Source organism: Equus quagga, unplaced genomic scaffold (assembly GCF_021613505.1).
Source record: "Equus quagga isolate Etosha38 unplaced genomic scaffold, UCLA_HA_Equagga_1.0 203_RagTag, whole genome shotgun sequence".
NCBI lineage: Eukaryota > Metazoa > Chordata > Mammalia > Perissodactyla > Equidae > Equus > Equus quagga.
Window position 1 is genome coordinate 11,103,163 of NW_025798627.1, and position 27,244 is coordinate 11,130,406.

The following is a 27,244-nucleotide window of genomic DNA, read 5'->3' on the forward strand; positions in this document are numbered from 1 at the left end:
CCTCTGTCCTTCATATCCTCACTCAATTTTGCCAATACTCAACTCAAAAAGTCTCTCACACCTGGCCTTTTTCCTATAGTTCCACCAATAGCTCCTGTTCGTGATTACATTCTGATCCTCTGCAATATTCTAGCTGTTAATTCCACTTATAATTTTGCCCTCTCAACATCTTTCCACACATGCTGGATTTTATTAAAGCACAAATCACATCATACTTTTTTGTATTTTCCTGATTCAGGAAACCTGCTGACTTTTCCTTACCTGTATCTTATTTCTCAAGGTATTTTCCAAAAATATTTTATGGAAAAACAGTCCTTTGTCATGTAACTTTGGAAATGCATTTACTATGTTCTCCCATAGAAGATACAATTGCACATTACCATAATAAGGATTCTGAAAAAGTCCTACAGTTGAGAAACCTATATAAATTTTTCAACTCAGATAGAAACATATATTAACCTATGAACACTTTTTTTATGTAACAACTAATAACATCTTGCTGAACTAGTATTCTAAGAACACACCTTGACCTAAGAGAGTAAAATCGATGCTGAAAATTAGCATTAAAGTGAATAGAAAATGTAAGCTATGCAGTGTGTAAAATATGTTAGTTCAAATGCATAAATTCTTAGCACTGAAATGGAATTTAAGGACAATCTAGCCCAAGTCATGCATTTTATGAATCAGCTTCAGTAATATAAATTTATTTCCAAAAGTTACTTAATAAGTTGCTGGCAGAGCTGAGCTTAGAATTTCTAGTTTATTGCCCCAGTATATAAATACTATTTTTATTCAAGTTAAATAATTTAACATATATTTATTCTCCACTGCTACATGCCTGGTATATGCAAAGATATCCTGACAATCCATCTTGGCACTTATTGCATTTTTATTTAACTCAATTGGTTGAGTGCAAATTCCTTGAGGGTCAAGGATTTCTCTAGATTTTTTTAATTTCCCTTAGTGTCTAAAATATTATGATGCACAACCAGTCACTAACACAACACATTCATATAATATATTCTTGCCTAAATAACTTCTGATGCCAAGTTAGAAATTAAAAGGGACATAACTAGAGTGAGGACCTAGTTCATAGCTGGTGCCTTCTCACTCTATCTTCATATGGTGGAAAAAAGGAAGAATCTCTGTGGAAGGATCTCACTCATGTATATATATACACAATATATATATATATATTATAACCACACTAATCCCATCCCTCATGACATAATCTGCTCTGAAAGACCTCACCTCCTAATACCAGCACTTTATGTAGAATTTTAGGCTTCTACATAAAAATTTGGGGGAAGCAAACGAGACCATAGCATAATCCCACCAACAATGATGGTGGGGTCCATATTCTCACCAACACTTTGTATTGTCCGTTTTTATGAATTTAAGTTATAGTATCTCACAATAGTGCTAATTTGTATTTTTCTGATTACTGATTATGTTGAGCATCTTTTAATACGCTCATTGGCCATATGCATGTCACCTTTTGAAGTGTGTGTTCACTCTTTACCCCATTTTTAATTAGATATTTATTTGTAGTTCTTGATACAGTTTCAATATATGATCTTTGGAGATATGAACTTCAAAAACCTTCTCACAGCTCACCTTTTCAGTCTTAGCAGTGCTTATCTTGATGAACAGAAGTTCTTAATTTTAATGAAGTCCATTTATTGGTATTTTATTTTATAATTGGTGCTATCTGTATCCTGATTCAGAAATCTTGGGCCAGCCTTAGTGGCCTAGTGGTTAAGTTCAATGCGCTCCACTTTGGTAGGCAGGTTTCAGTCCTAGTAGTGGACGTACACCTCTCTGTTAGTGGCCATGCTGTGCTGTGCTGGAAGCCCACATACTAAAAAATAGAGAAAGATTGGCATGAATGTTAGTTCAGAGTGAATCTTCCTCAGCAAAAAAGAAAAGAAAAGAAAAGAAATCTTCGTTATGCTCATCATGAACATATTCTCCTACGCTTCTTCTACAAGATTTAATGTTTTGTCTTTCACATTTAGATCTTTAAGTTCCCTTGGCTCAATTTTTGCATATGACACAGGGTGGGGTAATGCATATTTTTAATGGAGCCAGCTATTCAAGAAAGTCAAGTACAGAAAGGTACAGGAATGTGGGAGAAGTGAGTTAACCAATGCACAGCTCCGGTTTGGGCTTATCATCTTGTTTGCCATTTTGCAAGGTGACTTGATGCATTTTGAAATTTTAAAAAGGAAGTTAATTACAATAATATATAATTAGGTCAGTTCACTCTGATTGATCTCCACAAATTACAGTTTTATAGATGTTATAAAATGTTGTATTTTTTTTCAATGGTATGCCGAAATCAGTCTCCCACTGCTCTGTGAACATGAATCATTTAATGTTTTTGGTCACTTTTCTGAGGCAACGTTATGGAGAAGAGAGAGCGCTGAACTAGCAATCTGCTGACTGAATTCAAGTTCAGATCAGCCATTAATTAGCTGTGGCCTGTTGTAGTGCATACTCATAGTTTATCTGTCCAATATCTTTCCTTTCTTCTGGAAGCAACAATCCCCTCCTCCTGGGGGCTACCTCTGTCCACTCCACCCCCAAAACCAAATACTTAAATCAGATTTCCAATGTTATTCCATTTTCCTGTTTCTGACCCCTGGCTTGTTTAGGGCCCCCCAAATCCATACTGATCTCCTACAGCTTTCCAACTCAAATATATTGGTCCAAAGTGGGGACACTTTTTCCAACTTGAAACTATCAGTGCCATTCTCAAGCTGTTTGAACCTAGTCCATAAAGAGATGTAGGAACGCTATTTTGATGGAAGAACCTTCAGGGTTTAGAACCCAGGAAATATCACTGCTATGCATCGTACTGTGTAGGGAAAGTTGGGCTGCACTGGGCGAGAATAAAGCTCGTGTAAGGGGTGCAGCAGGAATGAAAGACTCCTGGTGGTGGTCAGCTCCCTGACTAGTCGTTTCTGAGATCCAGCTGCAAACCTGCATCTCTAGTCCTCATTGTTCTACCTTCTCTAGAATGAATGAGCTGATGACTTTCTGACCCAAACTATCTGAGCTGGCTTCTGATTCTCACAATCAAGGAAAGTCTAAAACTACTAAAACTGAGCAACACTCCAGGCCACCATTTGTAAAGAAAGTCACGATGGATTTAGAGTCCCAGTTTTCATCAAGTTCTTCAGCAAGCACCCAACTTCAACCTGCTTCCTAAGCCATGGGATAGAAAAACATGATGTATTTTACACTCAAAGTAAAACAGGTTGTATATCTCAAAGAATCAAACGAAAATAGAAGAGTCGCTGAAAAATACATTTTCAAAAATTAGATAAAGCCTACAAATTTGGTTGATAGACTCTTCAAAATAATATATATGTGTATATAGGCATACATATACATACATATATTTGTGGATTCCTATAGCTTATGATATGTTTTAGAAGGTATATAACATTGCTACTGACTCAAAATCAAATATGTGCTAATGTGTCTAAAGTGTTATGAGAAAATAGGTTATACATTTCACTGGTGCTTTTAAAGAAGCTTAAAGCAAAATGGCATTTCTTACTTTATTAATTTATTATAAGGCTACTCACACCTTAATGGTGTATATTGTGGCAGTGATTTGCTACAGACATAAACAGAGAATTCTCAAAGTTGTTTTTGATGGAATATCTGTTCCTGCATTTGTGAATGTTTACTGATTAGATTTCTCTTTCCTTCGGGACTCTGATGGCATTAGTATCTGAACATGTGTGTACGTTCCCTTCTTTTTCTGTTCGCATCCTGTATGAACATTACACATTTCCTTCCACCTCTGAATCCAAGGGAGAAATAGCCTTTAAAAAAAAAATTTAGATATACTTTTCCATTATTTTTTTGCTGTAAATCTTTAAATCATTTTGAAACAGGAAGTGTCACTCTCCTGCTGAAATCTGTTTCCCTCAGAGTGTTAATGTGTTGGTTTATCACTTTCAGTCACTTTTCTGTGAAACATTTTTGAATCAGATAACTCCCTAAGCTGAGGGGGGAAGAACTGGAGGACAGGACTGGCTGGAATGTTAGATATTTCTTTTTTCCTCAGTTCTGTTTGCTATCTCATAGAAAACCTGGTTAGGAAAGTGGTTATAAAAACAGAAAAATATTTTAAAGGAAACAAAGATGAAAATTTGGAAAATGTGTTTCTTTTTTCAAAGAAAGACTGGAGCAAAAAGAAAAAGAAATCAGGAATTGAAAGTTTCATTAATGAGTTAGTAGAAAAATGCAAGAAAAGTTAACATATAATTAGTTCTGACTGAGAAAGAAGAATAGCTGTAGAAAGATGTGGCAAACAGAATTGCATGTGAAAATGGATCTTTAAAAAAATTTTTTGTAATTTATTTTGTTGCAGTAACATTGGATTATAACGTTATATAGTTTTCAGATGTACATCGTAATATATTTCAGATTCTCTGTAGATTACACCATGTTCACCACCCAAAAGCTAATTAGAGTCCATCCCCTCACGTGTGAGCCTAATTGATCCTTTCGCCCTCCTCCCTCACCACTTCCCCTATGGTGACCACCAATCCAATCTCTGTCGCTATGTGTTTGTTTGTCATTGTTTTTATCTTCCATTTATGAGTGAGATCATGTGGTATTTGACTTTCTCCCTCTGACTTATTTCACTCAGCATAATACCCTCAAGATCCATCCATGTTGTCACAAATGGCCAGATTTCCTCATTTCTTATATCTGAGTAGTATTCCATTGTGTATGTATACCACATCTTCTTTATCCATTCGTCCCTTGATGGGCACCTAGGTTGCTTCCAAGTCATCTTAATACATACTTAGCCATGTTTATCAGCATTTACCCATGTCTCTCAATTATTGCTATTTTAATTTGTATTTTCAAGGAAATATGAAATATGACCTGTGTATTTGAATTTTATTAGATATATGTGCTGAAAGTATGTGAGTCCACAATATTGAATGCTACATACACATGTTTGAAATATGAGTCATGGAATGTGTGGACAGAGATGTATAAGAATACACATTAAATGTCATAGAAATTTACATTTGGAGGTATGCATTAGATTCCTACTAGCCTATGGATAATTATGCATTAACATTTTATTTATTAGCTCTATCCATGTCTTGTATTTCAGAGATGATCTATACAATGAAGAAAGAACAGATTTGTTGGGCTTCTATATGTCTGCTGCTTGGTTGTGCGTCTGCTCCTCTTAATGCTGCTCCTCAGGAAAGTGAAGAACATACAAATATTACAGGTAAAGTGGCGGAAGCATTCATCTTTTTAAGCTAGTCAAAGCTCTCAATTTTAATCCAAAACCAAATTTATTTTCCCCATCACGTAGGAAAATTAGTTTTTATCGAAGGGACATTTTTCTCGGGAAACATCTTATATGTAATGTATCAGAAAACAAACAAACTTAGTCCAAAAAAAGTCATTTTAGCAGGGAAGACTTCTCTTTTTTCAGGCTATAATATTAAACACTGAAGGATCTCTGGAAAATTGCAAGGAACCAAATGCTGTAAGAACAACTCGCTGCGGACTTTGATGCCCCCGTTAGCTGGGAGAAGCGTGAGAAGGAAACAGAAGCTACAGACATCTGAAGTCGAGCCATTCTCTCCTTCCGGCCCTTATTCCCCAAATCAGAACTTGCCAGATGAGTCCAGTGTGAGAATCTAGTCAAGCAGGACACCAAGAGATCTGTAATAGAATTTAGTTCTAATCCCATAAAGCTCTGTGTCTAAAAATAAAATATAACAATCAAACAATAGAGCAAGGAGAAGACTGTACAGTGATTGTTATTATAGATTTCTGTCTTTCTTAAAAGTAATATTTTGTAGCAAGTTAGTAAATCACTGATAGAACTCTCAAGTCATTGGTAATAGTGAGAGAATATGAACAAAATGACAACTTCTATTTGTATTTATGTGCGTTATGTACAAAAGACTTCCATAAATACATCCTTATTACGTATCTTGAACAGCTCTTTAAAGTGATTTTGTTCAGTGTACTTCCCTTTGATAAAGATTGAACAGATAAATTTGAAGTGCCTGAGACTGTGGTAGGTGCTAGGCAAGCAGTGGTGACTGAGACCAGGTTCTCAAGAATCTCAGTTTCACAGGGGAGACTGAAGTGTAGACAGCTGGTTTCAGTGTAACGTGTAAGTGAAGTGATGGAGGCAACCCTAAGGAGCTGCTGTTGGTGAGAAGAGGAAGGGGACTCAGCCACGCTTGGTGACCTGAGAGCTTGGCATGGGGAGGTGGCCAAGTGGTACGTGTGGCATTACTTCATCCTTCACCCAAGAATGAGACACTTGGAGCAGAGCTGAAGATCTGCCCCAGCTGGACCCACAGCTTGAAGCCCAGCTGCCCAGGCGGACCCAGCTGAGACCACCTCCAGCTGACCACGGGAGGGGAAGCAAGGCAGCTGAGATCAACAGGGCCATTCACATCCAACCCATGAGTGAAAAATAAAGGCTTACGGTTATATGCCACTGAGAAAAATATATATCGTTAGAAAAAATTCCTAAAGATGGAATGTTATTTAATGAAGTCAAAACTGTAATGTGCCTTATGAAAATAGGAATTTGGGCATTATGGGATGAACTCTAATCCTTCATTTGGCTCATTTCTCAAAAAGGATGTCTAAAGTTCTAAAATTCTGGAGGTTCAGTCAAGAGGGGATGTGGAGGATAAAATAGGTTCCAACAGGGAAAAAGCAGGCAACCCCATCTCGGGAAGTGGGAGGAGAAAGGCTCTGCACGTTCCGATATTCACCTAGTCCAGTCTCCCTCAGGTAGGCTGAGAAAATGCAAGCCAGTTAACAAGGAGGTTCCCGAAATTGTTACTGCAGCCGCAGTCAACCAAGAAATCAGATTCACCCATCAATATTTAGGCCAGAGTCTAAAATCGCATAAATCCAGACCAAACCCAGCTGGATAAGAAAACATTTTGATCTTAAAGCTAGACTTGAAGACCACTTAGCTGACTGATTGATTGCACAGTCTTACTCAGTTTTTGTTTTGTTTTGTTTTTAATGAATCTTGGAATAGCATGATCCTGCATCTGAATCAATTCAATTTTGGAGATACTGTTTATCACATTATGCCAAGGTCGTACCACCATTTTCTAGAAGTACACTATTTCAGTGAAATAGCGTACTATCCTTTTATAGAAAAACATGCAAGATTTTATGGCTTCTCTCACAATAGTAAACTTTCTTTCATCAGTCCAACCAGCAGGTAGGATAAAGTAGAATAAACTTTTTATTCTTTTTTTGGTAAGACAAAAAGGATGATAAACCACAGTGGTGATAAACTTTTTTTTTAAATTCCTCTGGACTGGGAGAGAGAAGATAGCAGGGAGCATTTAGAGAAAGGCAAGTATTTTTCATAAGATTTAGAATCAGACAGACTTAGGTTTGCGTGTGCGGTTTGCCAGAGGGTAGCTTTGCAAAATTAGATGGGTTAATGTAAACTTTCTGACTCGCAGTGTCCTAATCTATAAGCAAGTGATGTAAAGAACCACATTTGGATGGTTGTTATACAAACGGCATGAAAACATGTGGCACATTTTCTGGCACAGAGAAGGCGAAGAGTACATGTCTGAGTTCTTCCCTTACAGAGAAGTCAAACCTTCTAGTGAGAGAGCCAAGCAGCAGGTCGACTCTTAGATAGCAAGTTGCCTTAAAGCTCTAGGTTCCCCAACAAATTCCGGGAGAATTAGGATGCTAACAGTCGAGGACGCGACAGGCTCCAAGCACTATGAGGAGCCTTCCATCCAACATCCCGGACAAGGGGACGGAGGAGTGAGACTGTAATTGTCGGACGGTGAGATATAAAATACAAGAAATCAATTACAAAAGTGCTTAAACATAGGGCCAGCCAGGTGGCACAGCAGTCAAGTTTGCATGTTCCTCTTCAGCAGCCCAGGGTTCGCAGGTTCGGATCCCAGGTGCGGACATGGCACTGCTTGGCAAGCCATGCTGTGGTAGGCGTCCCACGTATAAAGTAGAGGAAGATGGGCATGGATGTTAGCTCAGGGCCAGTCTTCCTCAGCAAAAAGAGGAGTATTGGCAGCAGATGTTAGCTCAGGGCTAATCTTCCTCAAAAAAAGAAAAAAAAAATGCTTAAACATAAACCATAATTCTGTTTATCTCACTGCATCAGGTTGAATTCATGTTACATTGCCCTCCGTGTGTTTTCCAATTTCACAGCCTTGGGCAGACCCATGTCACTGTCAACACTGTCTTCACATCTCAGTTTTGTCTCAGGAAAGTTATCCCTGACCCCCTCAGACAAGCTTAAGAGTCTGATTATAGGCTCGTGCAGCTTCCTGAGCTCCGTGAATATTTATACATGTAATCTTTAGTGTCTGGATGCCCCATGAAAAAGAGGGTACTGCTGCCATATATTTACTCTCATATCCGCCATGGCAGCACAGTGCCTGCCACAGGCTCGACCCACGATCGTTAACTCTCAAAAATTAAGAAATGAAAACAAGGGCGATTTCCATCCTTTTGAGTGGAGTGGGCTGATGCTGTGTCCAAGAGGGCAGGCCTGATCACTCCTCTACCTCAGGGATGCTGCGCCCAGGTGTAGGTCCCAAGCTCACTGCACAAAAGGATATTCTAACACAAGATTCAGGTAAGAAATACATTAAAATTCGAATAGTAAAGAAAAATAATTGCTAATAAGATACAGTTAATAAAAGTTAATTCTTAGCATTTTCCTTAGGAAATTGGTATAAAATCATCACCTACTTTCATCATTGAAAGCTTTTTTAGTTTTTATAAACTGAATTTTAGAAAAAAGTTTATTAATTGACTGGAAATTATATAACTAAGTCTATGTGCTTCACTTAAATGCCAATTTAGGATTCTCAATTATAGAGATCTGTGACATTATTACTCAGTTACTAAGAAGGTGTGACATATCTGATGTAAAACTATGTGGGAGTCAATTCCAAAGCCATCACTTATGGTGTGAACTGAGCAATTAAATTTCTGCAGTGCTTTTTTTTTTTGGTGAGGAAGATTGGCCCTGAGCTAACATCTGTTGCTAATCTTCCTCTTTTTGCTTGAGGAAGATTGTCACTGAACTAGCATTGTTACTGAGTTAACATCTGTGGTAATCTTCCTCTATTTTGTATGTGCTTGATGAGCAATGAATAGGTCTGCGCCTGGGATTCAAACCCGTGAACCCCAGGCCGCCAAAGTGGAGCGCACAAGCTTAACCACTACAGCCCCTGCAGTGCTTTCTATATAATTTACAAATTGGAGATAATACCTAAGTCAGAAGGTTGTTGTGATCATTAAATAATATAATTACAAAATGTCTGGATCATAGTAATCACTCAGTAAACGACATTAGCTGTGGTTAGTACTGGGAGGAGTGCTGCAATTACTGGGCATTATCTTTCGTGTTTGTGGTGCACTGCCGCCACCTCGTGGCACAACTACTAAATAGCAGGTTGAACTTCGGGTTGCATATCCTTAACAGGCAAAATGTGAAAGAAAAGATTTGGCATGATGATAAGGAATATCAACTATATTAAGAGTCAAAAGCAGAGGAATCATCAATGAGAAAGAACTGATATACATTACTGATTTATAAGAAATAGTTTTCCTGCACATATATGGCAACCCAGGTGAAGCTCCCTGTGCTCTCCAGGGGGAGATCTGTGTTAAAGGTGCCTGTCTGAAGCCCTTCTTCAGTCGTCGGGTGTCTGCAAAGTTCTAAAGTAACATTAACGTGGGAATCAGGACCATCAGGTGATATGAGAAGTGCTATAGGAATTTCTGAGATAATGGTATGTAGCCGTAAGATTCAAAATGTCAGAATACTTTTATTCCTAGCTCATTTCTCAAAATTATTTATGTGACTTCTGAGGTCTAATTCTAAGATCAGATATTTATAGAACTGATAGGTCAGATTTTGTCCATCCTATAAAAATGCATGTGGAGCAAATACACAGCGCTAATTCGATACTGCCATCGTGGGCCTGCTGTCAGTCAGAGGCACCACGCAGGGTCTCTGATGCAAAGTTTTCTAGCTTCTCACAACTTTTTAACAACTCAGGCTGCCACTTATAGAATTCTCAACCTTTGAGCAACAAAAGAGAATATAAAAAGCATTTACATTCATAAACGTACTACTAGAAAATGCTTTCAATTATTTTTTAATTCAAACTGACATAACTTCAATGATGAAGAGGGAAACATTGTTTCATAAGTCATTTTTTGTTTATACAGAGAGATTTATCTGTGAAAAATGCTTTCATCAACACTCAAATGCTATTTTATATTACGAATTTCTATAGAAAAAGTACTTGTGTATATAATTTAAGAAAAATAAGGAATGTCAAGGAAGTCTACAAACATTTAAGGAAAATTCTAAATCTGAAGTATCCATTTTTCTAAGTGCTAAAAACTTTTGATATGCCTTCAGGGATCTTTTACAGCTAATTAATTTCAAGTAAGTTCATCAGCATAAAATGTTAGGTAAATAATTAGGAAGAAAAAGAAATGAGATTTAAATATTTATATGATAATCAATAGTTATTAACTTACTTTGATAAAGTTATTTATGTATATTTTATAGAGATTGACTGGCTTTAGGGACACTATATAATTGGTGTAAAAATTATAAAAAACATCATATTGGTAAGCACCTAAATGATATTTTGCCAATTGAACATAACCCACAGGAAGCTGAAAACACACAAATGCATAGGTGCAAAAAATTCAATGTTACAGATTTGACCAGTATTACACCTTGCTAATTAGCCAGTTCATGAAAACTGTGTTTGGTTCTAAAAGTTCCCCTGTCTTTTGTTGACAAAGGTATGTGTATCATAACAAATCTCTGTTACTCGTTACTCGACCTTATCAAGTTTGGGGTCTGAAAATTTCTGTTCTGTCATTCCATCTGCTTAATTTATTTCAGTTGAAAAAAATAGTCAATTCTGTTATCAGAGAAATCAAAATGGTAATATGAAATATGGTATTTTATAAATTAACCTCGGAGTTTTTAAATTAAAAGTTGCATTAGTGGTTGACATAAAATTCACTTATTCATAAATAGTGTCAAATGAATCAAGCAGCATAATAATACCAGCTATATTTGAATGCAAGGCCTACTTATCTTTTTATAACTCAGAAAATAAAAAATAACATTCCAATTACTTTTTTTACAGAAACTCTTAACATTATTTGAAATATGGCTAATACTTGACATTAATTCAGTGTAGATCATTAGGATAAAATATTAAGGGTGAAAGAGACAATAAAATTATCTAATTCAACTTTTATGATATATGTTTTTCTCTTTCAAAAAATTCAGTTTTGAAATTATAGGAAAATTAAAATTGATTTCGTTCTAGATGTCACACACCCACAAACCTATCCTTTACTTCATGTTTTTAAAATATTTTATGTGAAAGTATTAAGGTGACATCCATTCATGTTTCCTTTTTCAAAGTAAATTATTTTATAGTGCATTAAAGCACTTTTTTCAAAGATACTTAAACTTGGTTTTCATTCAATAGGATACTGCTGCCCTCTAAAGGGCTGCTTCGGTTTAGATCATTTTCCGGTTTTGTATCCTCCACAAGGAATCATGGTGAATAGTGAAAGACAAAGAACAGAGACTCAACACTTGGGCAATCCCCGAGGACTATTATACGGCATCCTTTGGTCGTTATTATGTTGGTTGTACCATCCAGAATTTTCAGTGTCTATCTTACTGGCCGATTCTGTAGACAAATGCAACTTAATTAAAGTCAGGCCTCCCTCTATTAATATTATTAGACATGATAAAAATCAATTTTAAACATCTTAGTTGAGTTTCCTGTATGTACAAGCCCCTTCCCAAGATAGGAAACTCTTCTGTGATGCAAATAAGTGACTAAATATTTAGGGAGAAATTATAACTCAAGGTCAACAGAATTGCCTCATTCTATTTTAAAACATAGAAAGCATTGTTTAAGTTTTCTCACTGTTGTTAAAAACCAATCGTGGTAAGTAAAAGCATATATATATATATATTCATAATATCAAACACCTAAATTTTCATAATTAGGGAATATTTTAATATAGTATGATATATATATGTATATATATATATATATATATACACGAGTATAAATATACTGTTGCTTATTTTGGTTTGTTTTCATGTGGATTGGTGTCTTGTAGGAACCCTGATACTGTTGCTTTTAAAGAGTTGTTTTTTGTGTAAAAATGACACAACAGTGAATTAGGGAGAGGAACTCAAAAAGATTGTCCATTAACGTCTGCCCTTAAAAACTGCTGAATTAAAACAGAGGTCTCTACTTACTGGTGATGCCAACACATCAGCTATCTTACAACTACTGCTCAATTCCATATGGGTCAACTGGTACAGGTGTAAGCCATATTTATAAAAAAAGTCTAGAGAAATTATTCTACATTTTCCTTTAATAGTTGATTAATAATAGTTAATCATAATTAATCATTAGTTAGTAATAACAGTTGATTAATAAAGTTTAATAAGACCTGTCTCATTTGATGAGTTTATAAACTTTATCTGCCTTTTTGATAATTTTGAATAACTTTTCATAGTTTCTTATATCGGCCTGTTTTTTGTTGTACTTTTCCTTAAAATTAAGATGTATTAAAAAGGAAATAAAGAATATTCCTACAGGGTTGATGAAGGATTTTATGTTACATCTTTTGTTTTTACCTTGTAGATGCTGAGTTACCACCACTGAAACCTCTGCATTCGTTTTGTGCGTTGAAAGCGGATGATGGCCCATGCAGGGCAATGATCAAGAGATTTTTTTTCAATATTCATACTCAGCAGTGTGAAGAATTTGTATACGGGGGATGTGAAGGCAATCAGAATCGATTTGAAAGCCTGGAAGAGTGCAAAGAAAAGTGTATAAGAGGTAGGTGTCTGGAGGCAGTTATCAGCCAGGAGCCTTTAGACTTATTAGATATAACCATAGATTTGATAATTCTAGAAAAAAAAATTAAAACTACTTTGACATTCCAAGGAATTTTCTTTTTTACTTTTTCAGCTTTCCTTTTCAACTATTGCTTTTCATTTTTGTCATATCAGTCATTTAACATACCTTAAGCCTATTGTCCTATACTCTTCTCCACAATAAAGAGGGAAGACAAACCCTTAAGTTTACAGGAAGGGTTTTATATCTGCAATGATATGAGTGTAATTCAGCCTCTCTAAGTGGCTAAGAAATTGTTTGTCACATTGACTTAGACTTTCTTTTATCAATACAATGATCTCATAGCTGTCTCCTTCCAAGATAATGAACCTGAGAATCCACTTTGAGGCTCTCAGTAGCTACTAATTAGAAAATTCTAAGCTGCATCAGGAAGTAGAAGTATATATATGAAAGTTAAGTCGTTCTCTTTGGAAACTTGGAAGACTGTAAAAAAGAAAATATCATCCTTGCTGACCCACGAAGACTTTACTGAACCCAACTTTTCATATTTTTATTAAGTTATAAGGTTTAAAAGCACATCACGTTATATTGTTAATAACCCTTATTGGACAATTTTATTCTGCTTTAATCCTATTAAAACAACATTTTTTTTTGCAAATTTTACAAATTACGGTGTTTTGCCTAGTTTTACCGCTTCCCACTGAGATCAATTCCAAAGAATTACTGGTTCAAATTTTGAATGTTTTTATCTCAGTTTTATTCTTCTGAATTGTGAGCTACTTGAAGGATAGAAGAATCTGTGTTCTCTTTATATCCCAAGTTTCTAGCTCCAAATTCCCCCCTCGCATGTTCTTAGAGCTCGTTGAATTGAATTGCTATAGCAGTGGTATCCTTTTAGTAACACTAGGTGTCTTGTTTTTTGCAAAGCAGGCGGCTCTGCATTCTCCCTCTGGTAATGCTTTCCAAACAGCTTTTACAAAACAGCCTTGGCATCACGATGCTCTTGGCCTGTGGGAAAACCTCAATGTGGTGAAAAGAGAGCACTTCTCTCCTCTGTGACTCTGAGTTGCTTTGTTGTATGCTCCAGAGCTGACAGAAAGGAATTGATGTGAATATATTTCTTTGACTTCAGCGCACTTATTTCCTTCTTTCCTCTCCATAGATGTGCTGGAAATGTTACTGACACAGATTAGGCAGGTCAGTGGTCCCTTGTGGTGCCTTTAGTTTTTGTGATTGTCCGGTCATTTGCCACTCATCACAGATTTCTATACCCATTCTCTTCCATACTGGGCCAAATCATCTTTTGTGTTGATTTGAATATCACTCAGGTTCAGCACCGTGGCTAGAGGCTTGGATGCCTCATTCTTTGTAATCCCCGCTTTTTCGTTTGGCAGCTACTTATTTCCATCAACTAGCCTCTTCCTTGAAATACATACTTGTTTCTTTTTTATAAATTCATGAATCAAGGGTGTCAAAAGTTACCCTTTTCTTTAGATATTAATCAAATATACTGGGACTGGCCTGGTGGTGTAGTGGTTAAGTTAGCATTCTCCTCTTTGGCAGCCTGGGGTTTGCTGGTTCCAATCTCGTGCACAGACCTATGTGCCACTTATCAAGCCATGCTGTGGCAGGCATCCCACGTATAAATTAAAGGAAGATAGGCATGGACGTTAGCTCAGAGCCAATCTTCCTCAGCAAAAAGAGGTGGATTGCCAGAGGATGTTAGCTCAGGGCTAATCTTCCTCCCAAAAAAAAAAAAAGAAAAGAAAAAGAAATTAATCAAATATAATCATTTTGTTCTTCAGTGACTGCCCTGCTTATAATGTTTTCTCAAGCATCATTACCGCCTAGCATATAAATATGTCTCTTGCCCCATCTATCCATTATCTCTTCAAAAACCACTTCATATTATTGTTTGAATATCTGAGTGTTTTATGTGGCAAACTACTGTTAAGGATAAAGCTAGCATATAGAAAAAATATTTCCAGGCTTTTAAAATATCACCCAAGGAGAAAATTCCATCTTCAGCAATGATGAAGTAACTGGAACTAAACTTCCTCTCCTAATATAAATAACTAGAAAATTGGGCAAAATATATGAAGCAACTGTTTGCAGACATTGATCAAAAGTCAGTGCAGGACTGTGATCTCTGAGAGAAGGGCAACACGTGAGGGGATCCTCCAATCCTCCCAGCTTTCCACTTGAAGGCACTTCTGGACCACAGTAAAAGGAGAGGAGCCCAAGTACAGCCGTGGGGGTCTCCCTGGTGGAGGTTATGGAATTGGAGATTAGGAGACTGAGGTGACTGAGTTTGGGGGGAAAATATGTGGGAGAGAATGTACATATGTCAAGAAAAAGTACAAAAATCTGGATAAGGGTCCCTTTGAGTTTGTCTCTGAATAATAAAGCTGAATGCAATTGGTGAAATTTTGTGTTTGAGAAAATAATTATAGGGATTTGTAAGTGGAAAAATTCCCAGAGCTCCCACCTGACTGAGAGAAATTTAGCATTTAATTTAGTACTAAGACTAAATTAGACCTAGTATAAGGGCCAGTTTAGACTTACCATAATGAAGCTTAAAACAAACCTTAAAAGATCTGGCTGATCCACAGGTGACTTAATTACTTACCAAAAGGCACTTCAACATTTTTTAAAGGAAGACAATAAAATCCAGCAGCCAACAGCATGATATTAAAAAATATCCGTACCCAACCCCCAAAATACTAAACATTCAAAGAAGAAGCAAACTGTGATCCATGATTAGAAGAAAAATTACTCAGTTGAAACAAAGAAGTGACAGAGGCAATGGAATTAGCAGACAAGGACTTTAAAATAGTTATTATACATATGCTAAAAGATTTAAAGAAAACATGAACATAATAAGGAGAAAAATGGAATATATAAAAGAGGACTAAATCAAACTTCTAAACCTGAAAAGTACAATATATAAAAATACAATATATAAAATAGGAAATTCACCAGATGCACTTGAGAGCACATTAGACGTTATAGAAGAAAAGGTCAATAAACTTAAAGACAGAGCAATAGAAACGGTTGACAATTAAGCACAGTGGGAAAAAACTAAATATACAAGCAAAAAAGAATATAGTCCAATAACCCATAAGACAATATCAAGAATTCTATCAGAATGTGTTATAGGTATCCTTGGGGTGGAGCAGAAGAAATACGTGAACAAATAATTGCTGAAAATTGTAACTTGTAGAACCAAGAGCCTTGATGAATCCAAAAAAGAATAAACACCAACAAAGAGAAGACCACACAAATAAATAGAATAATCAAATTGCTGAAAATCAGGGATAAAAAGTAAATCTTAAAAGGAGTTATAAAAATGATACATTAGGTATAAGAGAATAAAGATCAAGAGAATCACAAATTTCTCATCAAGAGAAGATTCACAAGAGAGGAAAATGAAACAACTTATTTAAAGAGCTGAAGGAAAAAGATTAACTGCCAATTAGTAATCTAGATCTATGAAAATACCCTTAAAATGGAGGTAAACACTTTTTCAGATCAACAATATCTGAGAGAATTTATTGCTAGCAGTGCATGTCTAGCAATAAAACTGCAGTGCAGTTGTACCTGCACTGCAAGCAATATTAAAGGATTTAAAAGTACAGCACATAAGAAAGAGGGGGAAATTCGCAATTACTGCTGTAAAGTTCTGACATTGTTGGTGAAAGTGGTGGAAATTACCGGAAGCCAAATTGTCATAAGTTAAAGATATGTATTAAAGGCCTTAGAAAAACCATTAAAAATAAAATAAGGAGATATAGCAAATAGGCCTATATCACTAATGAAGATACAATTGTCATTAAAATACTCAATTCTAAAGAAGATAGGGAAAGAGGGAAACAGGCACAAAAAACAGATAAACAGTGGGAAAAAAATAGCTAGGGATTTATACTCAACCATAATAATAATTACATTAACATTTAATGGTGTAATTGCTCCAATTAAAAGGCAGATATTAGTCAATATACAAAGCAAATCAAGAAATACATGCTGTTTATGGGAAAGATATCGTTGTTTTTTTTTGAGGAAGATTAGCCCTGAGCTAACATCCACTGCCAATCCTCCTCTTTTTGCTGAGGAAGACTGGCCCTGAGCTAACATCCATGCCCATCTTCCTCTACTTTATGCATAGGATGCCTACCACAGCATGGCCAAGAGGTGCCATGTCCGCACCCGGGATCCTAACCAGTGAACCCCGGGCCACCGAAGCAGAACGTGTGAACTTAACTGCTGTGCCACTGGGCCAGCCCCTATGGGAAAGACATCTTAAAAATAAAGACACAGCTAAAAGAGAAACAATAGAAAAAGATATACCCTGCAAACACTAATCATAAGAATGGTCAAGAAAAGTATACTACAGAAGAAGAGATAACAGCAGAAGAAAGGGAAGATACAAGGATGAGAGCCAATTAATAACAATCCTCAGTGTCTATGTGTATGCCTCAATTACAGAACTTCAAATTTTTCAAAGAAAAAATTGACAGAAGTTAAACGAGAAATCGTTTCTCAGTTCAGTTTAGATTTTTCAATACACACTTTTCAGTACTTAATAGAACAAGTAAGCAAAAAATCAGTCTAGATATATAAGACTTGAACAACACTATCTTCCAACTTCACATAATTGACATTTATATAACACTCTCCTCAACAACAGCAGGATACATACCTTTATTTTGAGTGCACGTGAAACATTCACCAAGACAGACCATATGTAGGACCAAATTTCTTAATTAAATTTAAAAGTATTACAATCATACATAGTATTTCTGTAACAGAAAGGGAATTAAATAAAAAATCAATAATAGAAAAATACCTTATAAACCCCAAATATTTGGAATATGAAAAATATTGTGAGCCAAATGATGAAAAAAACACAAGCTACAAAATCTGAGGGATGCAACTAAAGCAGTGCTTAGAGAAAAATTTCTAGCTATAAATATTTTACTACAAAAACAAAAAGTTGAAGATACATTTTTAAGTGTCATCCTCAAGGAACTAGAAAAAGAAGAGTAAATTAAACCCATAATAAGTAAAAGAAGAAAATGATAAAAATAAGCAGAAATCAGTGACATAGAAAATGGACAAACAGTAGAGAAAATCAATGAAACTAAAAGGTAGTTCTTAGAAGATATCAATAAAAGTAATACTGTTCTAGCAGAGAGAGAACAGAAAGGACCAATATCAGGATGAAAGCATAGATACAGTTCGTGTGAACATTAAAAAGATAATAATGGAATATTATAAACAAATTGGTGCCAATACATTTAACAGCTTGGATAAAACAGACAATTCCTTGAAAGATAAACATTATTCAAACTATCACAAGAAAAAGAATAGAAAATCTGAATAGCTCTCTCTATATTAAGTGAATTAGATTTGCAAATAAAAAACTTCCAACAAAGAAAACTCCAGGCCTAGATGACTTCATTGGTGAATTCTATAAAACATTTAAGATAGAAATGACGGGGGGCCAGCCCCATGGCCGAGTGGTTAAGTTGGCGTGCTCCACTTCAGCAGCCTGGGGTTTGCTGGTTGGTTCGGATCCTGGGCGTGGACCTGCACACCGCTCATCAAGCCGCGCTGTGGTGCCATCCCACATAGAAGAACTGGAATGACTTACATCTAGGGTATACAACTATGTACTGGGGCTTTGGGGAGAAAGAAAAGATAGAAATAATGTAAATTCAATACAAATTCTTTCAGAAATTGAAAAGGAAGAAACACTTCCCAATTTATGATACGAAGTCAGCATTACCTTCATATTATACCAGATAAAGACAATTCATGAAAGAAAACTACAGACCCAATTTCTATCATGAATATAGTCACAAAAAATCTTAACAAAATAATAGCAAATCAAATTTAGGACAATATGAACAGACAATATATTATGACCAAGTGTGGTTTATGCAAGCTTGCAAGATTGGTTAAATATTCAAAATTTAATCTCCATATTAATCAATTAAAGGAGAAAAAACATATGAACATCTCAAAAGATGTAGAAAAGCAACTAACAAAATTAAACAGCAATTCATAATAAGAATATCCTCAAATTGATAAAGGACACCTATGAAACATCATCAGCCAACATCATACATAATGGTGAAAGAATGAATGCATTTCTCCTAAGATTGGGAACAAGATAAACGATGTTCACACACCACTTATTTTAGACCCTCTGATGGAGGTCCTAGCCAGTGCATTAAAAGAAAAAAGTACAAACAGTTTGGAAAGCAAGCATAACTTTATTGAGAGAAAACCCAATCACATAAAAAACACACATATAAAATATATTAATAGATTGAAAGACGTTATTGTTAAGATGTAACTTCTCCCGAAATAGATCTGGAAATTCTACTCTCTACCAATCAAATTCCAGCAAATTCCATTCTGGTTTTATATTCATTAATTAATCAACTCTAAAATTGATATCCAATATAAAGGACCTGGAATGGGTAAAACAATTCTGAACGAAAGAGCAGCTTTAAAGGACAGTACACTGTCTGATTTTAGGAGTTAGGTTACAGCTGCCAAAATTGGACAGGATGATATGGGGATAAGGATGGACAGAAATCAATGGAACAATAAACAGTCTAGAAATAGACCACACGACCATAGTTAACTGATTTTCTATGAAGATAGACATACTATTTTTATAATAAGAAAAACAATTTAATGAAAAAAAAATAAACTTGGTAAAGCTTTGTTTGTTTCAGTCCTGACTGTCACTTAACTCTCTGAAGCTCACTTCATGTGCACATTGAAGACGTGCTGATGACATAGACCACAACCGTTAGTGTTGTTTAAACTAGTATTTACATCACTCGTTCAAGGGAAAGATCCCTTCAGGTAGATAATGTGGCTGTAGGTTTGAAAGGGCCCGGAAACATTAGAATATCATGACATCAGCATGTTGGTATTTTATCCTGTCACACCTGCTAATGTCTCTATTGCGAAATTATATATATATATTTTATTATGCTAGTAGTTGTTTAGATTTTTATTCATTTGTAAAAACTGCTGTTTAGTTGCTATGATAAGATAGGAATATAATAGAAGTCTCTCAAAAGTGGTCCTCTCTCTGCTGAGAACCTAATTATTTTACAGTAACAAGGAGAATGGCATTATTTCAAGGCATTTCTGGTTGGTTTTTGTTTAATATATGTTATTTGAGCATAAATTATTGACAGAATGATGTAAATTAAGTGTTTCATTATAGATATTCATATCACTTTCCAAGGGATAAAGGGAAGATAGTGTGAGCATAGGGAATAAAAAATCAAAATATGAGGTACATCTTATATATTAAGGCCTGGAAGCTGAAGTTTTGTTTTATTTGGGAAGACCAATGAGAACTATAGTTTGTAAACTACCATGCCTAAGAATAAAGGCAAGCCAAATATTTCAGAGAATAGAAACTATGCGTGTGTTTACTTTGATATGTATGCTAGCTGTCCTTTTGGATGTAAAGTTGCTTTATTGTTTCCAACTATGTATAATTTTGTTTGGTGTATTTACCTATATAATAGAGGCATGTTAACAAAGTTAATAAATTTAAAAAGTAAAGATACAGTTTGTAAAATAGCTTCTAGATACCTCACTTTCAAAATATTTGTCCTTTGGTTTAGTTGCTTTTTTTCTGTAGCCTAAGCAACAACGTTGTCTTTGATTATTATTTTTTGAAGAATAGGTGTAATGTAGTGTGGGAAATTAACAAATTAGATGAAAGAGATCAGATGTCCACTTAGCTTTATAGACTCTCAGCCTCTACAGCGAGGTTGAATGTGTTACATTTAAATTCATGGAGCGTCAATTCCTGAAACGTCTTTCAAGGTTCTAGAAAGTGTGCTGTTAATATTAATTACTATTTTATTGATGGGGCTACTGTGACTTGTGGCTTTTCATGGGGATTTAGGTGGAACTTTTCTCCACAGGGTATTAAACAGCTGTGTAAATGCTTTTTCCATTCTTATTTTTTACTTTGTCGTTTCATGTTTTATTTGTTTGGAATTATGAATACTTATTTGGTAACAAGAATCTTCTTCCCATAGAGTCATTTTCCCACCTGCTTGGATTTTCTAGGCTGACTTCAACAAATAAGAAACATTAAAAGTTAGCATTCAGATTTTACCCTACCCTTCTCCAACAAGAGACAAAAAGATGAAGAAAGAATGGGAGAGATAAACAACCCATTACAATTACTGAAATGTATCAGATAATTATGACTTAATTTGTTGGATATTACATTTTAATATTCATAATAAAATATTTAAAATGTGAATTCATGTAAGTTAGAGCTCAAAGAATTAGTACAATGGGAATTGGTAAAGCACACTCTCATTTCTCCTTAAGATGTCATTAACAAATGTTATGTTATACATAAATCTAGGAAAATATGATAACTTGGGTAATTTGCTGTAAATCTTATCTTTCTATTTTTTCAGACTGTAATTGGCATAAAAATCCATTAAATAGGGTTTCCATGGTTGTTATTTTCAGAATCCTCAAAGATAATCATTAGTAACGTAAATACAGTTAAAATTCCAATGGGCTAAAACACTTTATTTGAGTGAGTTTGTGTGTATACCAGCTGAATTAATCTGACTTGAGATGAAACCAGAGACAAACAAACAAAATAGTTCTCTCTTTTAATATTGCATGAACATTGAAACCAAGCATTTCTATGTTCCCATCACATGGCTGTTATCAGTGGATAAAACAGAATAAAAATTATCATTCAGCGCTCTAGTCTTACATGCTATTTATATGTATATATTCTTTCCTTGCCCTCAGAAATTAAAACTGTAACATTAGTACATTAAAACATTTTAATGTAAGCTTATTATGATGATCCACTATTTAATTAAAAAACAGCAATTGGGGGTTGGTTATTTACAATTCAAAAAAAATCACAATATTTAAAATGGAATTAGAATTATATATACCTTTTTAATATATATTATATGTATTTCTTTTGTAAATATATATATATTTCTTTTTTAAAAGACTACTGAATAAAACACAGTAAAACTCAAAAAGGAGATAGGCCCCATTACCTTGTCTTTCATGGGTGTTTTACTCTCCAAAACACTCTTTCCCTCTCTCTCTCTCCTCTCCCTTACCATACAACTAATTAACTAATTATAAGCTGCCTCAAACAAAGCTTTTCTCTGTAATACAAGTGATTATAAAACAAAATAAATATCACTCAGCTTTCTTAATGTTTACATGAACAAATTAAAACTTCACGTATATCAATTTGAAATTCATTATCATTAAAATTAGAATTTAGAATCCTTTCTCGAAATATAATGAGTCAAAGACAAGAAGCATTCTAGTTCTTGAGTGGAGTAATGGCATTAATTCTATGAGGCTAAACCTAAAAATATGTCCCAGATAACTTTTGCTTCATTTCTCCTCTGTACTTGGAAATAATAATAAAGTTATATTTGAGTTAAGAATGAGGCAGGGAAGGAATTAGAAAAGGAGATAGTTCTGACTTCTTCCACCCCTACTCCCAATACTCTATAGAAATTATTTGTTTTGTGCGCAAAGCAGGCTATTTGAATTACTTTCATATTTTACATTATTTTGATCATAGATATTTTGAATAACAGAGTTCACTGTGAATTCTTATTTTTGTAAATGTGTTAGAAACTTTTAACATAGTTAATTATGTTAAAATAATTTAATCTTTATAAAAAATGAAAAGAAATATATTTATTGACATTATGTATAGGAATAATTCTAATGGTAATGGATACAGTATCCTAATTTTTTAAATTGAAATTCATAATATTATATTATCAATCATGGTAATTGATACACCTATATTGTTTTTCTTGCAGTTTATCCAAAGAAATCTAGAAAGACAGAAGGAACATTGCAAAAAGGTGAACATTCATTTGTTTGTTAATTAGTAGAATTTACATAAGGAAATTCAATTCTCGCATTTCTCTGATGCTGGGTTCATCATAAATTCCTGTGATCTTTGAAATGCTATGTTGTTTCAATGGACATAATGAAAAAATTAGAAATAACATATATGATATTTGGTGGGGAAGGCTTCAAACACCGTATTGACTCCCAGTCTAATGCAGCATGATGTTTAGTGTTAGATCAATCATAATCCAGAGCCCCACACACGTTATTCTAACATCTCCCAAATGGCAATTTGGAGGTTGCTAGTCTTACATTTTAGTTCTCAGATCTCTAATCCCTTGGTAATCTCAGCACTGTGTGGCTTTAGCAAATTTCATCCAATATTCCCCCAAATGGATATATGTCTTTATGGTGTCAACAGTCTATATGCAAGAGTAGGTGGAGATATATAACAATAATTGTTTTTTCCAACATTATTTAATTTGCATATTTTTTATTTTGTTATTTAAATTATTTTACTTATTGTTTATAATGAAAAATAATTATTTTTTTGTGAATATATTATATCAGCCCAAGAAAAATTGTTATCAACAGATCAAGAAAGCCACATTCCTGTTAATAAAGGTCTAGAAACTGATTTGGCCCAATTAACATTTATAGCATTTATCTTTGAATCAGAAAATATTGAATAAAGAGATCAAATTATTCAACTCAGGACATGAAAGAGCTACAAAATTCAAAGTGTATTTTTATTTTACTGACTTTGATTTAATTGTTTGGGAAAGAGTGGAAAATTTCTGTGACTCACCGATAAACTTGATACAATTTATTGTTTGGAATTTGAATCAAAATTTATAAAATAAATTCAGCAGCAAAGATTGTACAAACAGCATAAGTGAATGTTTTTATTTACAAGTTTTAAAATATCTCCCTATAAATATTTAGATAATCTTGACAAAAATGTTCAATACTGCAATTAAATGAAAGTCTCGTTATCTGTAATATCAAAGAATACAGCATATTTATAGCATGTTTTGTACCAAGTAAAAGATGACATGTCTGTGAAAGGAAGGACCATTATTTAAATGTTAAGACATTTTTTAAAAAATGTAGAATCAGGAAAAAATTATATGCAGGTAGAGTTTACTATAAAATTATGCCGTATAATGTATATTTAGTGATTTAGGAATTAAATCATTCTTTTACTTTATTGCGGTCATAATAGTTTATAACATTGTGAAATTTCAGGTGTACATTATTATTTGTCAGTCACCATATATATGTGCCCTTTTACCCCTCATTCCCCTCCCAACCCCCTTCCCCTATGGTAACTACTAATCTATTTGCTTTGTCCATGTGTTTATTTATCTTTCACATATGAGTGAAATCATGCAGTGTTTCTCTTTCTCTTTGTGGCTTATTTCACTTAAAATAATACCCTCAAGGTCCATCGATGTTGTAGCAATTGGTACAATTTTGTCTCTTTTTATGGCTGAGTAGTATTCCATTGTACGTATACCACATCTTCTTTATCCATTCATCAGTTGATGGGCACTTGGATTGCTTCCATGTCTTGGCTATTGTGAATAGTGCTGCAGTGAATATAGAGGTGCATAAGTCTCTTTGAATAGTTGATTTCAAGTTCTTTGGATAAATACCAGTAGTGGGATTACTGGGTTGCATGATATTTCTATTTTTAATTTTTTGATGAATCTCCGTAATGTTTTCCATAGTGGCTGCACCAGTTTGCATTCCCACCAGCAAGGCACGAGCATTCCTTTCTCTCCACATCCTCTCCAACATTTGTTATTTTTTGTCCTGGTAATTATAGCCATTCTAATGGGTGTAAAGTGATATCTCAGTGTAGTTTTGATTTGCATTTCCCTAATGATGAGTGATGTTGATCATCTTTTCATGTGCCTGTTGGTCATCTGTATATCTTCTTTGAAAGATGTCTGTTCATATCCTCTGCCCATTTTTTGATCGTGTTGTTTGTTATTTTGTTGTTGAGTTATGTGACTTCTTTATATATTTTGGAGATTAACCCCTTGTCAGATATATGATTTGCAAATATTTTCTCCCAGTAGGTGGGTTGTCTTTTCATTTTATTCATGGTTTCCTTTGCCTTGCAGAAGCTCTTTAGTCTGTTGATTTCCCATTTGTTTATTTTTTCTTTTGTTTCCCTTGCCTGAGTAGACATGCTATTCGAAAAGATGTTGCTAAGGCTGATGCCAAAGAGTGTACTGCTTGTATTTCTTCTAGGAGTTTTGTGGTTTCACCTCTTACCTTTAAGTCTTTAATTAATTTTGAGTAAATTTTTGTGTATGGCTAAAGATAATGGTATACTTTCATTCTTTTACATGCGGCTGTCCAGTTTTCCCAACACCATTTATAGAACTTTCTCCATCCTATGTTTATAGCTCCTTTTTCAAAGATTAGCTGTCTGTAGATGTGTGGTTAAATTTCTGGGCTTTCAATTCTGTTCCATGGATCTGTTTGTCTGTTTCTGTGCCAGTACCATGCTGTTTTGATTACTATAGCTTTGTATTGTATTGTGGTGCCTCCACCTTTGTTCTTTTTTCTCAGGATTGCTTTAGCTATTCAGAATCTTTTGTTGCCCCAAATGAATTTTGGGATTCTTTGTTCTCTTTCCATAAAGAACGCCATTGGGATTCTAACTGGGATTGAGTTGAATCTGTAGATTGCTTTAGGTAGTAGGGACATTTTAACTATTTTTATTCTTCCAATCCATGTGCATGGAATATCATTCCATTTGTTTGCATCATCATCGATTTCTTTCAATAATGTCTGATAGTTTTCCATGAGTAGGTCTTTTACCTCCTTGGTTAAATTTTATGCTAGATATTTTATTCTTTTTGTTTTGATTGTAAATGAGATTATATTCTTGACTTCTCTTTTTGTTAGTTTGTTATTAGAGTATAGAAATGCAAGAGATTTTTGTAGTTGATTTTGTACTCTGCAACTTTGCTGTAGTAGTTGATTATTTGTAATATTTTTTGATGGATTCTTTAGGGTTTTCTATATATAGAATCATGTTGTCTGCAAATAGCGAGAATTTCATTTCTTCATTGCCAATTTGGATACCTTTTATTTCTTTTTCTTGCCCAATTGCTCTGGCCAAAACTTCCAGTACTATGTTGAATAAGAGTGGTAAGAGTGGGCACCCTTGTCTTGCTCCTTTTCTCAGAGGGATGGCTTTCAGTTTTTCCCCATTGCATATGATGTTGACTATGAGTTTATTATTTTGAGGAATTTTCCTTCAATACCCATTTTATTCAGAGTTTTTATCATAAATGGATGTTGGATCTTGTCAAATGCTTCCTCTGCATCTATTGAGATGATCATGTGGTTTTATTCCTCATTTTGTTAATGTGGTGTATTGCATTGATTGATTTGCGGATGTTGAACCATCCCTGCATCCCTGATGTAAATCCCACTTCATCATGGTGTGTGATCCTTTTAATGTAGTTCTGTATTCAGTTTGCCAATATTTTTTTGAGGATTTTTGCATCTATGTTCATCAGTGATATTGGCCTGTAATTTTCTTTCTTTGCATTGTCCTTTTCTGGCTTTAAGATCAGAGTGATGTTGGCCTCATAGAATGAGTTAGGAAGTGTTCCATCTTCTATTTTTTGGAATAGTTTGGAAGAAAAAGGTATTAAATCCTCTTTAAATATTTGGTAGAATTCTCCAGAGATGCCATCTGGTCCTGGACTTTTATTTTGGGGGAGGATTTTGATTACTGATTCAATCTCTTTACTTGTTATTGGTCTATTCAGATTCTCTATTCTTGATTCAGTTTTGGGAAGTTATATGGGTCTAAGAATTTTCCAATTCCTTCTAGATTGTCCCATTTGTTGGCATATTGTTTTTCATAGTATTCTCTTATAATCCTTTGTATTTCTGTGGTATCTGTTGTAATGTCTCCTCTTTCATTTCTAATTTTATTTATTTGAGCCTTCTGTTTTTCTTGGTGAGTCTGGCTACAGGTTTGTCAATTTTCTTTATCTTCTCTAAGATAAAGTCTCAAAAACCAGCTCTTAGTTTCATTGAGCCTTTCTACTGTTTTTTTTGGTTTCTATTTTATTTATTTCTGCTCTAATTTTTATTATTTCCTTCCTTTTGCTGACTTTGGGCTTTATATGTTCTTCTTCTAGTTCTGTCAAGTGTAGTTTAAGATTGCTTATTTGAGATTTTTCTTTTTTGTTAAGGTAGTCCTGTATTGCTATGAATTTCCCTCTTAGGACCACTTTTGCTGCAACCCATATGAGTTGTTGTAGTGTATCTTCATTTTCATTTTTCTCCAAATATTTTTTGATTTCTTCTTTAAATTCTTCTATGATCCC

General features: G+C 34.6%; 1 protein-coding gene across 6 annotated transcripts in view; it reads left to right on the top strand.

Annotated features, from left to right (window-relative positions):
- LOC124233500 (tissue factor pathway inhibitor-like) overlaps nucleotides 1-27,244 on the top strand; it is a 78,294-nt gene that overhangs the window by 26,356 nt on the left and 24,694 nt on the right. For 5 of the 6 annotated variants that reach the window (XR_006887080.1, XM_046650643.1, XM_046650642.1 and 2 more), the window contains 3 exons: nucleotides 5,153-5,275; nucleotides 12,747-12,944; nucleotides 22,844-22,888. Coding sequence is in view for 5 of the 6 variants with exons in the window: in XM_046650643.1 (XP_046506599.1) it covers nucleotides 5,155-5,275; nucleotides 12,747-12,944; nucleotides 22,844-22,888 (364 nt within the window). In the remaining variant the exon portion in view is untranslated. The remainder of the gene's footprint in view (nucleotides 1-5,152; nucleotides 5,276-12,746; nucleotides 12,945-22,843; nucleotides 22,889-27,244) is intronic. The other variant, XM_046650644.1, reaches the window with a different exon arrangement.